Source organism: Odocoileus virginianus, unplaced genomic scaffold (assembly GCF_023699985.2).
Source record: "Odocoileus virginianus isolate 20LAN1187 ecotype Illinois unplaced genomic scaffold, Ovbor_1.2 Unplaced_Scaffold_19, whole genome shotgun sequence".
NCBI lineage: Eukaryota > Metazoa > Chordata > Mammalia > Artiodactyla > Cervidae > Odocoileus > Odocoileus virginianus.
The window spans coordinates 501,325-515,823 of record NW_027224281.1 but is presented as its reverse complement, the minus strand read 5'-3'; the positions used below and the strand labels follow the sequence as shown (position 1 = coordinate 515,823).

The following is a 14,499-nucleotide window of genomic DNA, read 5'->3' as shown; positions in this document are numbered from 1 at the left end:
GGTGTTGGAGAAGACTCTTGAGAGTCCCTTGGACTGCAAGGAGATCCAACCAGTCCATCCTAAAGGAGATAAGTCCTGGGTATTCATTGGAAGGACTGATGCTGAAGCTGAAATTCCAATACTTTGGCCATCTGATGTGAAGAGCTGACTCATTTGAAAAGACCCTGATGCTGGGAAAGATTGAGGGGCTGAGGAGAAGGAGAAGGACGACAGAAGATAAAATGGTTTGATGGCATCACCGATTTGATGGACATGGGTTTGGGTAAACTCCAGGGGTTGGTGATGGACAGGGAGGCCTGGCATGCTGCGGTTCATGGGGTCACAAAGAGTCAGACATGACTGAGTGACTGAACTGAACTGAACTGAAAGGATCTTTAAAATCAAGTGCACTTTATAAGGTAAAGGGAATAGAGTGAGAAGAGCTAAATAAATTTGTTGAGTAAAAAATGAGAGCCTATTATGCTCTTTTGTGAAATAATTAAATCATGTTGTACCTGTTGAAACATTAAAAAGAAAACTCTTGTCAGATGATATGAATCTTGGAATGACAAAGAATTTGGCTTGACTTTATTTAAAAACCATGGAAAATATTAATAATTTAAGAAGTTAATATTCAGTAAAAAAATTTCAAGCTCTATATTACCATATGTGTTAATGCAGAAAAGAGCAACAAAAAGATGTGCTAAGGAAAAGAAACCTTAAAACTCTGGCCATGACTAAAGAATAAAAATGTTGTTCAAATAAAGCATATTATAGAGAGAAGCTGAATAGATTAACAGTAAATTAACATTGACATTTTCTTAACAAGAGCCAGGGACAGGGCTAAGCTCCTTGTAAGAATCATTTTACTTAATTTTCACATGAAACAGATTTTTGCTTTTTCAGAGTTGGAGAGCAGACCTGGTTATCTCAAGATCATGTGGCAAGTATGGGGTCCAGGGAGGTTTCAATGCACTAGTTCTAACTTAGTATCAGAGATTACAGGTGTGTGTTTAGTCACTAAGTCATGTCCAACTCTTTGCGATTTCATGGACAATAGCCTGCCAGACTCCTCTGTCCATTGGATTCTCCAGGCAAGAATACTGGAGTGGGTTGCCATTTCCTACTTTAGGGGATCTTCCCAACAAACCCTAGTCTCCTGTGTGTCATGTATCGCAAGCAGATTCTTATAAAAATTATAGAACCATGAAACAGTGAATTTGAGATGTTAAAGATTAAATGCCAAGCATCAGATGTTTCTTGTTATTAACAATGCCTGCTACGTAACTAGTTATTCAGAACAAAATCAACATTTTGATTGTAAGATCTGGGCATTTTGATGATTGGAATGTTTGTTTTGTTGTAAAATGAAATATTTCTCCAATAGTTTCAAGCAGTTATTTTTCTTCACTCTATTGATGACATATAAAATAAGCCCAATAACTCTTAAATAAAGCAATATTTTGAACTATAAGATACCTGTCAGGGGTTATACGAGTTTTTATTTTGCTGAAGAAACATCCCCAGTTATTTCGTCCATTCTAATATGGAAAAAAATTTATCCTAGTTCTGAAATTTTCCAATCTTTTTTGTCACATAAAGTATTGCATCTTGAACTGAACAGATTAATCCAACCATTGTTTGTTTGAGTTTTAACTAAGATTATGATTTTCTATTTTATAGACTCTACTCATTATCTGTACAAATGTAAACTGAAAGTGAGTTGATCTTTAAACAATGAACACATGCCAAAGTTAACCAATACTAAATTTAAATTAAAATTTCTATTTGTATTTTGCTTGTGTTCTACTAATCCACCTCTCTTATCATCTTTGAATTCCATAAAGAACATTTGCAAAATATAGGATAATATTAATAAAAAAGATGAGAATAAATGAGACCTAGTATTTGTCTTCAAAATGCATCTCATATTTGGGGGAAATATAAATAGTTTTCTCACCTCTTCCATCAACCATGAAGTGCAAATTGCATGGAATAAACTTTGTACACTGATCCCCTGGTCACAGTGGTGGAATACATGACCTATACTGAGGTCATTATATTCTGACCCCCAAGATTATCAAAATTAGAATAAAGGAGGAGTTCCTAAGTCTAGAAATGCCACTGAGGTATAAGGATGATGTCTGCCACGCAGTTATGTTTCTGCCCTCTGGGATCAAAGTCCAGGGAGAAGGAAGTTGGGACATTAAAGCCGTAGACCTCAGGTGAACTGATATATATAATTTCCTGTTCTTCAGATATTTTGGGCTATGATTCTAGTAAGGAAAATATCTAAAATTAATAGAATTGTTTTTCATAGATTTATGAATACTCTGTTAATTTATTAGAGAAAGCACACACTATTCTTACATATTCTGAGTGAAATAAAAATACCATGCCATTTTACATCAATATCATTAAGACATACATAAAGATTATGGGAATAAAGAAAAAGTCTTCAGAGGTCTCAATAGCAATGTTCACTTTGATTTTAAAAATCTACAAATTGGTATTTTCTCTTAAAATCTTATGAAGTATCTTAATTATAAATTTTGTGAAGAAGTTTGTTTGTTTTCCTAGTTCAACTAGGATCATTGTTTGTCTCAGAGAAGCAAGAGAGACTCAGGAGACCTCTGCATCATGAGTCTCTTTTGATGAGACATCAAACAATGACCTTCCCAGAATTACTCTCCCGAGAACCCACTCACATGTACACACGTACACACAGACACTCACACACATGCACACACGGGCATAAAATCTACTTATTTTCTCTTTCAACTTAGAATTGACTGAGAAGATAATGGAGCCTGGAAATCACTCCTCAGTGACTGAGTTCATCCTCGCTGGACTCACAGATCAGCCACAACTACAGCTGCCCCTTTTTCTCCTCTTCCTAGGAATCTATGTGGTCACGGTGGTGGCAAACCTGGGCATGATCACACTGACGGGGCTCAGTTCTCACCTGCACACCCCCATGTACTATTTCCTCAGCAGTTTGTCCTTTATTGATCTCTGTCAGTCCACTGTCATTACCCCCAAAATGCTGGTGAACTTTGTGACAGAGAAGAATATTATCTCCTATCCTGAATGCATGACTCAACTTTATTTCTTCATCATTTTTGCTATTGCAGAAAGTCACATGTTGGCTGCAATGGCATATGACCGCTATGTTGCCATCTGCAACCCCTTGCTTTACAATGTCATCATGTCTTATTACATCTGCTTCTGCCTCACGATAGGCGTTTATATTATGGGCATCACTGGATCCACAATCCATACAGGATTTATGTTGAGACTCTTTATATGCAAGACCAATATCATTAACCATTACTTCTGTGATCTCTTCCCACTCTTGGAGCTATCCTGTTCCAGCGTCTATGTCAATGAATTATTGGTTATATTCTTAAGTGCATTTAACATTTTGATTCCTGCCTTAGTTATTCTTTCTTCCTACATCTTCATCCTCTACAGCATCCTCCAAATCCACTCCACAAAGGGCAGGTCCAAAGCCTTCAGCACCTGCAGCTCTCACATCTCAACTGTTGCTATTTTCTATGGATCTGCAGCATTCATGTACCTGCAGCCATCATCAGTCAGCTCTATGGACCAAGGAAAAGTGTCCTCTGTGTTTTATACCATCATTGTGCCCATGCTAAACCCCCTGATCTATAGCCTATGGAATAGGGATGTCAAATTTGCACTGAAAAAAATTCTAGACTGTGCAAAACATATATGAACAGAGCCAATATCATGATCCATATCAGTCATGTGGACTGCTGAGGAATACTAATTCTTAATTATCTAGAATATATTTAATAGAGAAAACTTTATCCTTAATTTATTCTTTTGTAATAGGTATTAGTAACCTGTTTTCCAACTAATATGTTATTTGAGCTCTGAGAGGTAAATACTTTGGAGATTAGGTCAGAACTAATAAGTAATAGAGGAGATTATTTGAAATTAATAAAAATTCTAAGATGTTGCAGCTAATGTTCCCCAGTTATGAATCCATTAGGAGACCCATTCAAATTTGTATGTCTCTCTGCTGTTCAGTCACTCAGTCGTGTCTGACTCCTTGTGATCCCAAGGACTGTAGCACGCCAGGCTTACCTGTCCTGAACCAACTCCTGGAGTTTCCTCAAACTAGTGCCCATAAAGTTGGCAATGCCATCCAACTGTTGACCATTTCATCCTCTGTTGTGCCCTTCTCCTCCTTACTTCAATCTTTCCCAGTATCAGGGTCTTTTCCAATGAGTTGGCTCTTTGCCTCAGGTGGCCAAAGTATGTCTCTCTGAGTTTACTCCTATTTTATTTTCATATTATGTTTCATTACATTAAATATTAGACCTCCTTAGTATGAAGTTTAAAATTCCACAAAGTTAATAACTGTGGTTTTGTAATTTTTATATTCTAGTTTAAATCTCATTGAGTGGTAAAATGCTTTCTAAACTCAACATTCAAAAAACTAAGATCTTGGCATCTGGTGCCATTCCTTCATGGCAATTAGATGGGAAACAAGTGGAAACAGGGACAGATTTTATTTTCTTGTGCTCCAAAATCCCTGTGGACAGTGACTGTAGCCAGAAAATTAATAGACGCTTGCTCCTTGGAAGAAAAGCTATGACCAACCTAGACAGTACTTTAAAAAGCAGAGATATCACTTTGCTGACTAAGGTCCATATAGTCAAACTATAGTTTTTCCAGTAGTCATGTTTCAATGTGAGAGTTGGACCATAAAGAAGACTGAGCACTGAAGAACTGATGCTTTCGAATTGGTGCTGGAGAAGACTCCTGAGAGTCTCTTGGACAGCAAGGAGATCAAACCAATCAATCCTAAAGGAAATCAGTCCTGAATATTCATTGGAAGGACTGATGCTGAAGTTGAAGCTCCAATACTTTGGTCTCCTGTTTTGAAAATCTGACTCACTGGAAAAGATCCAGATGCTGGGAAAGATTGAGGGCAAGAGGAAAAGGGGATGACAGAGGATTAGATGGTTAGATAATATTACTAACTCAAGGGACATGAGTTTGAGCAAACTCTAGGAGATAGTGTAGGACAGGGAAGCCCATAATGCTATAGTCCATGGGGTCACAAAGAAATGGACACCACTTAGGGACTGAACAGGTTTTTCTCTGATAATTCAGGTGGTAAACAATTTGCCTACAGTGCAAGAGACCCCCGTTCAATTCTGGGTCTGGAAGATCCTCTGGAGAAGGGATAGGCTACCTACTCCAGTATTCTTGGGCTTTAAAGAATATGCCTGAAATGCAGGAGACCTAGGTTTGACCCCTGGATTGAGAAGATCCCCTGGAGGAGGGAAAGGCTACTTGCTCCAGTATTCTGGCCTGGAGAATTTCATGGAGTCCATGGGATTGCGAAGAGTTGGACTTTCACTGGGAGACTTTCACTTTACTTTAACTTAGGGACTGAACAACAACAGACCTCATTAAGTGGTAAAATGCCTTATAAGTAATTTTTGCTGAATAATAGAATACAGAAAGAAGGAAGAAGGATGAAAAAGAGGTTGAAAATGAAGAAAAAGAAGAATGGAGGTGTTGGGCTGCAACCCCTCAGTCCTATGGGTCTGCTCTTTCCCAGCTTTAAGATCAAAGAAAGAGCTCAGAGTCAGTATTAAGACATCAATGGTTCAATGGATTTTATGCTTCTGAAGCAAGATCCTGAAGGGACACCCCACCATGTGCAGCTCATGGATGGGCAGGGCATGGTGGCTGTCTTCACTCTGGGGAGAGAGGGCTGGAGTAGGGGAGATTACCAGTTATAGGGGAATTGACCTCAGATAGCCTCATTAGTTACCCGGGAAAACAGCAGAGAGACACATCTCTCACTGCCCCTAGGCAAAAAGAAATGACTAATAGCTGGGGCCTGGTGCAGAAGGTCAGTCATGTGAGTAAGGAGTAAGTGTGGTCAGGCAGGGGATGTACAGAGAGCAAGAAAACAGCCAAATTGAGTGGCTGATTGTAAGGAAGGAAAAGAAATGAGAAGATAAAAGAGAAAAAAAGTCAAATTTCTCTCCCTGAAACATGACACTACATGGCATGTATTTTGCCTCTTTTTAAAATATTTTATGAGAAAACCTGTAAGAATTGTGTTGTTAATTTCTTAAATGTAAAGACCAGTGAAAGCATTTGAAAAGGTACTATAGCTTGCATCATGAACCACCATACAAATAATTTTATAAAGGTTCTTCATGGGTGCATGCTCATTTGCTTCTGTCTTGGACTCAAAGATACCCCTCTCAACTGTAGCCTGCCAGGCTTCTCTGTTCATGGAATTCTACAAGCAAGAATACTGGAATGGGTTGCCATGCCCTTCAGGGATATTCCAGACACAAGGATCAAACTCATGCCTCTTATGTCTCCTTGGCAGGTAATTAATTCCACCTTATTGTTGTTGCTTGGTTGCTAAGTCATTAGAAGACTCTTTGTGACCGAATGGACTGCAGTATGCCAGGCTTTCCTGTCCTTTACTATCTCCCAGAGTTTGCTCAAACTCATGCCATCCAGCCATCTAATCCTATGCTGCCCTCTGTTCATGGGACACCTGGGAAGCCCCAAATCTGCCTTTAAAAAGAATGTGTTTCATTTAATGTTTCTGCAAGCTATGAAAATACACATATATTCAAATTTATGAATCTTGATCAGATCTTTCTTATCCTTGCTGATTTTTTTTTATTAGTTGGAGGCTAATTACTTTACAACATTGCAGTGGTTTTTGTCATACATTGACATGAATCAGCCATGGGTTTACATGTATTCCCCATCCCGATCCCCCCTCCACCTCCCTCTCCGCCTGATCCCTCTGGGTCTTCCCAGTGCACCAGGTCCGAGCACTTTTCTCATGCATCCAACCTTGGCTGGTGATCTGTTTCACCCTAGATAGTATACATGCTTCGATGCTGTTCTCTTGAAACATCCCACCCTTGCCTTCTCCCACAGAGTCCAAAAGTCTGTTCTATATCTTGCTGGTTTTTATTAGATTTTTCTGTCTTATAATTAACATTGATTCATTTCATTCTATTTTTATTATATTGAGATTAAATCGAGACTGTATCAAGATACAGTTTTGTCAAGATTACATCAAGAATGTATATACTCATTCTAAAAATGAAGTCCTCCTACCAAAAGTTTTGGAAATTGCATATACTGTGCACTGGTGAAACAAACACCTCAGTAATGGTATGAAATATTTTTGTCATTCTAAAAGGCTCTCACATGGCCTTTCCCAGATATTCTCCCATGCCCCACTGCAGTCTGGAAATGACCTCATTTCCACTGTATAGACTATTAGTTCTACTTTTCTAGATTTCCGGGCTCTCATATAAATGGAACTATACAGTGGGCACTCTTTTATGTTTGGCTCATTTTAGACAACATGCCATGTTTAAGATTAGTCCATGTTTCTGCATGCATCTGTGATTTACTACTTTTATTAATAAATGGTATTCCACCCTGTGCATACACGTACATATCACAATTCATTTACCTATTCATTAGTTAGATATTTGGGTTGTTTTCAGTGGGTTGTTAGTACCAAATCTTCCATGCTCATTTTTGTACACGTTTTAGTGTATACATATGTGTACATTTCTCTTGGGTAAAATACCAAAGAGTAGAGGTGCTAGGTTATAACATAAGTGTATATCTGACTTTCTAAAACTGCTGCACAGTTTTCCAAAGTGGTAGCTCTATATCCTCTCTAGATGTTTCATGTTGCCTCAAAGTTTTCAATTGTAGGTTTTTGTTTGTCCATTATTTACTTATGTATTTAATGTTAATTCAGTATAGGTATATGGTGGTTTGTCACTGTGGTTTACCTATAGCTTTCATTTCCTAATGAGTAATGATTTTATTGATTTTTATTAACTTATTAACTATTCTTTTATCATCTTCTATGATATATCTGTTCAGACAGTTTTCCTATTTTTCATTGGCTTGATAATCTTCATGTTATTGTCTTGTCTGTATTGTTTATACATTTCCAATAACAGTCCATAGTGGCTTGTTTCAATTTTCTAATGATGTCTTTTAAGACTAGTTTTTAAGTTGGACAAAACAGAGTTTGTCAACGTTATATGGTTAATCTGTGTTCTAAGAATTATCAAGCTACTCCAATATATTAGATTTTCTTTACTCATTTCTCCAGAAGTTGAATAGTTCAGGCTTCATGCTTATTTGTAAAATTCATTTCATTTTTTTCCCCCCAAGCTCATCTTTTTTTAGCTGTTAGGTAGATATTTCAGATTTTCTGTTTCTTCTTTTATTTTTAATCAAGTGAAATTCTTTTTAAATTTTACTTTGAGGCATGTAATCATAAAATAATCTATATAATAACAGAATAGGAGATTGCATATATGATTCTACATCCCCTAATTTGATGTCTATTTATAGCCTCTTACTTAATGGAAGACAAAGAGATGAATGTTTTAAACATTGTAATTGGTGTTTGTATTTTGACTTGTGTAATGACCACTTACTTTCTAATTAATAGCACATTGTAACAACTATAACAAAAAAATTATCATTATTGTTACTACTATTTTTCAGGGTGCTCTATACTGTGCTTAGTTGCTTAGTCTTATCTCACTCTTTGCAACCCTATGGACTGTAGCCTGCCAGGATCCTCTGTCCATGGGGATTCTCCAGGCAAGAATACTGGAGTGGGTTGCCATGCCCTCCTCCAGGGGATCTTCCTGACCCAGGGATCCAACCTGGGTCTCCCGCATTGCAGGCAGATTCTTTACCATCTGAGCCACCAGGGAAGCCCTTCAGATGCTGTATCTCTGCTAAATAGAGAGTGAGGCTGCTTGTCCAAGTTTACCAGCAGTAAATGGTTATCAGGAGATGAACAGAAGCACTTGGACTTTAAGCATACTCACTGAAGCACTATTTATACCTCTTCCCTCAAGCAAAAGCTCTCCAAATTGGTTAATAGTATGTCGATTCCGGTATCACATTTGCATGAGTCTTTTGAATAAAAATATTAAATGTAATTTTTATTTCCTAATAAATAAAACTATTTTGTATTAAAAAACTAAAATAATCTTTATAACACATGTATCTGTATATTGTTCTTCAGCATATATTTTATAATTTTGGGGAAATTATAAAATTATTAGTCATCATCCTTCGATTTTAGATTTGTTAGGAACTTCTCACAGGGTTATGACAATAGCTATAAGATGCTTTTAGTTAGTCTCTAGTTAAAATATCCAAGTACTTTTACTTAGGAATGTATCATCATATATAAATACAGTTAGTATTATATATAAAAACAGAAATTTCAAATCTTACATATAAAATTTGTTTCCCTCAATTTTCCATTTTCCCCTTGTGAAAAACCACTTTAAGACATTACTTTAGTCTATGTCTGTATAATTTCATTAAATTTTGAACTTTTAATTAGTTTGACATGAAATTTAGTGGGCTCTAACAAAATCTATTACATCCTTGTTTACGATAAATAACCTAACAAGAAAAAATAACCAGAGTTATGTGACACTGTTCAACACTTGAGAGTCAATGGGGAAATAAGGAAATTCTAATTATTTATTTTCCCAACAGCCATAGTTGTGGGGTAAGATTCTAGTGGGAGATAATTATCATTGTTTGTTCCTCATCATCAGACACTTAGCATTGATACCCAGAGTATAAAATTCTCATCTATCAAATAACTTTTGCAGAGGGCCATCAGCTTCATCAGAGATCAGCTAGTGACACAAAATTATTATCACAGACGCTTTTAGGCTATGACCCTCAACACCACAGAGTCCTGCAAGGTTGGTACTCATAACTATCCACTGGCATCATCAGAATCATTTTTGCCTTCAGAGAAGTGGGGGGGGGGACACAATTCAAAATTTTTAAGGAAGAAGTGTCTTAAACCCATTTCTAAATTTTTTTAATTTATTTTTATTAGTTGGAGGCTAATTACTTTACAATATAGTAAAGTAATTAGCCTCCAGTTCTAACTTTTTAAATGTCTCCCTCCTGGTGCACTAACAGGAGATACAGGTAGCTATTTTTTCTATCTCTGCCTGTCCTCACTCGAACAATCAACTCCCAGATGAACAAGTAATATTTTATCACCTATCTTTTCTCTGTTGAAGAAATTCATAGCAAACACTTTGTTTACTCACTTCAACTCTGGCACATCTGAGAGCTTCATTCACTTATGTGAAGTCTATGTTAACTTTTTGCTAAATTTTCAATCATTTTATTAAAGTATCATATTTATCAATACTTTCTTTATGGAAGGCACTGTTTTGAGTTAATCATCAGGTACAGAAGAAAAACTAGTAAATAATGAAATTAATAGATATTAAAGTTCATGCTAAATGTGACATAAGAAATGTATTCTTGGGCACGTAGAAAATGTTCTTATTAACTGTGTCTTCTACTTTTTAAGGATCTTGATTACAGTGTCTTTACTATTAAATAGATTTCACAGGATAAGGGGGTAGAGTGAGAAAAGCTAAAGGAATTTGATGAATTGAATGAGAGCCTACTATGCTTTTTTGTGAAATAAATTATGTGATAGCTGTTCCAACATGAATAAGAAAACATTTCTTTAGCTGTCAGACAATATAAATCTCTGAATGACAAAGAAATTGATTTGAACTTATTTAGTCACTATGGAAAATATTGATAGTTTAGTAAGCTAATATTCAGTAAAAATCTTCAAATATGTATTACCATATGTGTTAATGTAAAAGAGGCAAGAAGAAGGTGTGCTAAGAAGAAGAAAATTTAAAACATTGGCCATCATTAAGGAATGAAAATATTGGTTAAATAAAAGATATATTGGAAAGAAATAATATATCAAAGGTAAAATAACATTGATATTTTCTTACTAAGATCCACTTAATTTTCACATGAAACAAATATTAGTATTTTTGTTTTTTCAGAGAACTGGACAGTAGATGTAATTAACCTAAGGTCATAGGGCAAGTATGGAATTGATATGAAATTTTAATTCATTACTAGCTTAACATCAGAACTTATAATAATTATAAATTCATTAAACATTGAAACTGGAAGAGATATAAAAGACTATTTAATCCAACCAGCCATCAAGTGCTTATGTCATTAACAATATATCTGCTAAATAACTAGCTATTCAGGCTGAAAGCAACTTTGACTAAGATCTAGTTATGTCAGAGTTGAAACAGTCATTTCAGTTTGAATCCAAATATTTCACCTGTAGTTTCAAGCAGTTAATTTTACTTCAGTCTCTTGATGACATATAAAATGACACCAATATGTCTTAAGTAAAGCAATATTTTGAGACATGAGTTAACTGTCCTATGCTACATGAATTTTTGCTTTGCTCTAAAACTATCTTCAGTTTTTTTCAGACATTCTAAAATGACAGATTTCTAGATCATTTTTCTGAAATTGTCTAGTTTGTCTGTTGCATTAAGTATTTTACATCAGACTGAACATATTAATCCAACCACTGTTTGAGTTTTAATTAAGAATATAAATTTCCATTTCCTAGAATCTGCTCATCTTCCTTGCAAATGTAAACTAAACATATATTGGTCTCTTAAAAAAATCACACAACTGACCAACATTATCCAAAATTGCTTATAAACTAAAATTCCTAATTGTATTTTGCATGCACTCTATTAACCTATATCTCTACCATCTTTGAATTCCATAGAGAGCACACGCAAAATACATGATCGCACACACACACACACACACACACACACACACAAAGACCAGCAAGGAATCTTCTGTTTGCCTTTAAAAACCTTTCTTATGTTTTTGGAATATGAATACTTTTCTCACCTCTACCATTGGCCATGCAGTTCAAATTGCATTGATCAATCTGAGTATACTGCCACCCTGGTCACAGTGATGGAATACCTGCCCTACTTTTAGGACATTATATTCTGGTTCCTGAGATTATCTAAGGCTTCCCAGGTAGCGCTAGTGGTAAAGAACCAGCTTGCTAATGCAGGTAGTCATAAAAGAGTAGTTGGTTTGATCCCTGGGTTGGGAAGATCCCCTGGAGGAGGACATGGCAACCCACTCCAGTATTCTTGCCTATAGAATCCCATGGACAGAGGAGCCCGGTGGGCTATGGTCCATAGGGTTGCAAAGACATGATTGAAGCAACTTAGCTTGCACACACACATGCACAAGATTATCTAAGTTAGAACAAGGAAGATGGGTTCTGGAGTTGGACAAGCTATGGAGATAAAAGCATGATGTCTGCCAAAAAGTTATGTTTCTACTCTCTGGGGTCATGGTCCAGGGAGAAGGAAGCTGCCATATGAAACAGCAGCCCTCAGGTGGAATGATACTGGTAGTCATCCAGCGCTTCAGATAGTTTGAAGTGGGATTCTAGTAAGGAAAGTAGCTGAGACTAATACAGTTAAAAGTAATAAAGTTACTTTTCAAAGATCTATGAATCCTCTTTATTAATTATAGAAGACATGCACTGCTATTACTTATTGTGGGTGAAATGAATATTATGCCATTTGACATGCATATGTTAGTATACACATATAGGATATGGAAGGAAAGAAAAAATACTCAGAAATGGAAGTGCATGCTTAGTGCTTAGTCACTCAGCTCTGTCTGACTCTTTGTGATCCGGTGGGCTGTAGCTGCCAGGCTCCTCAGTCCACGGGATTCTACAGACCAGAATACTGGAGTGGTTGCCATTCCCTTCTCCAGGAGATCATTCCAACCCAGGAATTGAACACATGTCACATGCATTGCAGGCAGACTCATTTGAGATACCACAGAAGCCCATTCCGATGATTTTCAAAATCCAGCAATTGGGGTTGCCTCTGATAAAGTTATGAACTGCTTGAATTATAAAAGTTTGTAGAGTTTATATTTCCTTCTCTGATTCAACCAGGATCTTCTTTTTTTTTTTTTTTTGGTACCAGAGAAACAAGAGAGACTTGAGAGATCCCAGAAAAGATTGTCAATCTCTTCTGAGAAGGGATCAAATAATGATCTCCAGAGAACTACTCTCCCTTATAACAGATGCACACTAAAGTATACTGATTTTCTTTTGTAAACTTAGAGCAGACTGAGAAGATAATGGACTCTGGAAATCACTCCTCAGTGACTGAGTTCATACGCACTGGGCTCACAGAACAGCCACAACTCCAGCTGCTCCTTTTCTTCCTCTTCCTAGGAATCTATATGGTCACAGTGGTGGGGAACCTGGGCATGATCACACTGATTGGGCTCAGTTCCCATCTGCACACTCCAATGTATTACTTCCTCATCAACCTGTCTTTTGTTGACTTCTGTCATTCCACTGTCATAACCCCCAAAATGCTGGTGAATTTTGTGACAGAGAAGAATATTATCTCCTACACTGAATGCATGACTCAGCTCTATTTCTTCATCATTTTTATTATTGCAGAGGGTTACATGTTGGCTGTAATGGCCTATGACCGCTATGTTGCCATCTGTAACCCCTTGCTTTATAATGTCCTCATGTCTTACCACATCTGCTTCCGCCTCACAGTGGGAGTTTATATTTTGGGCTTCATCGGGTCTACAATCCATACAGGCTTTATGTTGAGACTCTTTTTCTGCAAGAACAAGATGATTAACCATTATTTCTGTGATCTCTTTCCACTCTTGGAGCTATCCTGTTCTAGCACCTACATCAACAAACTATTGGTTCTAGTCTTGAGTGCATTTAACATTGTGACACCTTCCTTAACCATCCTTGCTTCCTACATCTTCATTATCTCCAGCATCCTCAAAATCCACTTCATTGAGGGCAGGTCCAAAGCCTTCAGCACATGCAGTTCTCATATTTCAGCTGTTGCTGTTTTCTCTGGATCTGCAACATTCACATACCTGCAGCCATCATCTGTGAGCTCCATGGATCAAGGAAAAGTATCCTCTGTGTTTTATACCTGCATTGTGCCCATGCTGAATCCTCTGATCTACAGTCTGCGTAACAAGGATGTCAAACTTGCCCTGAAAAAATTCTGGAGACTGAAAAACGTGTATGAATAGAATCACTATCATGATGACATAGAAGTCCTTTTGCTCCCTGAGGTATAATATGTATTGAGTTTATTGACTTGGGAAACTTAGTGACATATAAAAAATATATCCAAAATTCTACTTCAGGCCCATTCTTCAACATATATTAAAGTCATTATATATAAACTCAGAAACTGTGATTATGTATAATATTCTAAAAACACTTGAGGGTTAAAGGAGTCTTAGTTTTATTTTCAATGATAATGCAGAGAACAAGAACAATATAGAGGAAGGAATGAAGATTTTGAAGACAATCCTAGTAATCTATATTATCAGAATTTTATGAAATATTATGCACTATTTCCAGCACTTGAAATGGATAACTTTATTTATATGCACAGCCTATATCAGAGTAAACCCTAGTCGAATTTAGTTTGATTATTTGCCCACAGTCTTAAACATAACAAATGGTAAGGCCTAGAGTGTTTGTTTCCAAGACCTATGATTTTTCTCAAGATGATTATT

At 36.6% G+C, this 14,499-nt stretch overlaps 2 protein-coding genes across 2 annotated transcripts; both read left to right on the top strand.

Moving 5' to 3' along the window:
• The first annotated feature begins 2,749 nt into the window (after positions 1 to 2,749).
• LOC110121989 (putative olfactory receptor 8G3) lies at positions 2,750 to 3,718 on the top strand. The gene has a single exon (XM_020869317.2). It carries the CDS (start codon positions 2,783 to 2,785, stop codon positions 3,716 to 3,718), a length of 936 nt encoding a protein of 311 aa, XP_020724976.2. The 5' UTR covers positions 2,750 to 2,782.
• A 9,323-nt stretch (positions 3,719 to 13,041) lies between these two features.
• Positions 13,042 to 14,004, top strand: LOC110121985 (putative olfactory receptor 8G3). The gene has a single exon (XM_020869313.2). The coding sequence runs from the start codon at positions 13,066 to 13,068 to the stop codon at positions 14,002 to 14,004; it is 939 nt and encodes a 312-aa protein (XP_020724972.2). The 5' UTR covers positions 13,042 to 13,065.
• The last annotated feature ends 495 nt before the right edge of the window (positions 14,005 to 14,499 follow it).

Bases quoted from the DNA above. Each gene is read 5' to 3' on its own strand.
- LOC110121985 (XM_020869313.2), top strand. From the start codon at position 13,066: ATGGACTCTGGAAATCACTCCTCAGTGACTGAGTTCATACGCACTGGG.
- LOC110121989 (XM_020869317.2), top strand. From the start codon at position 2,783: ATGGAGCCTGGAAATCACTCCTCAGTGACTGAGTTCATCCTCGCTGGA.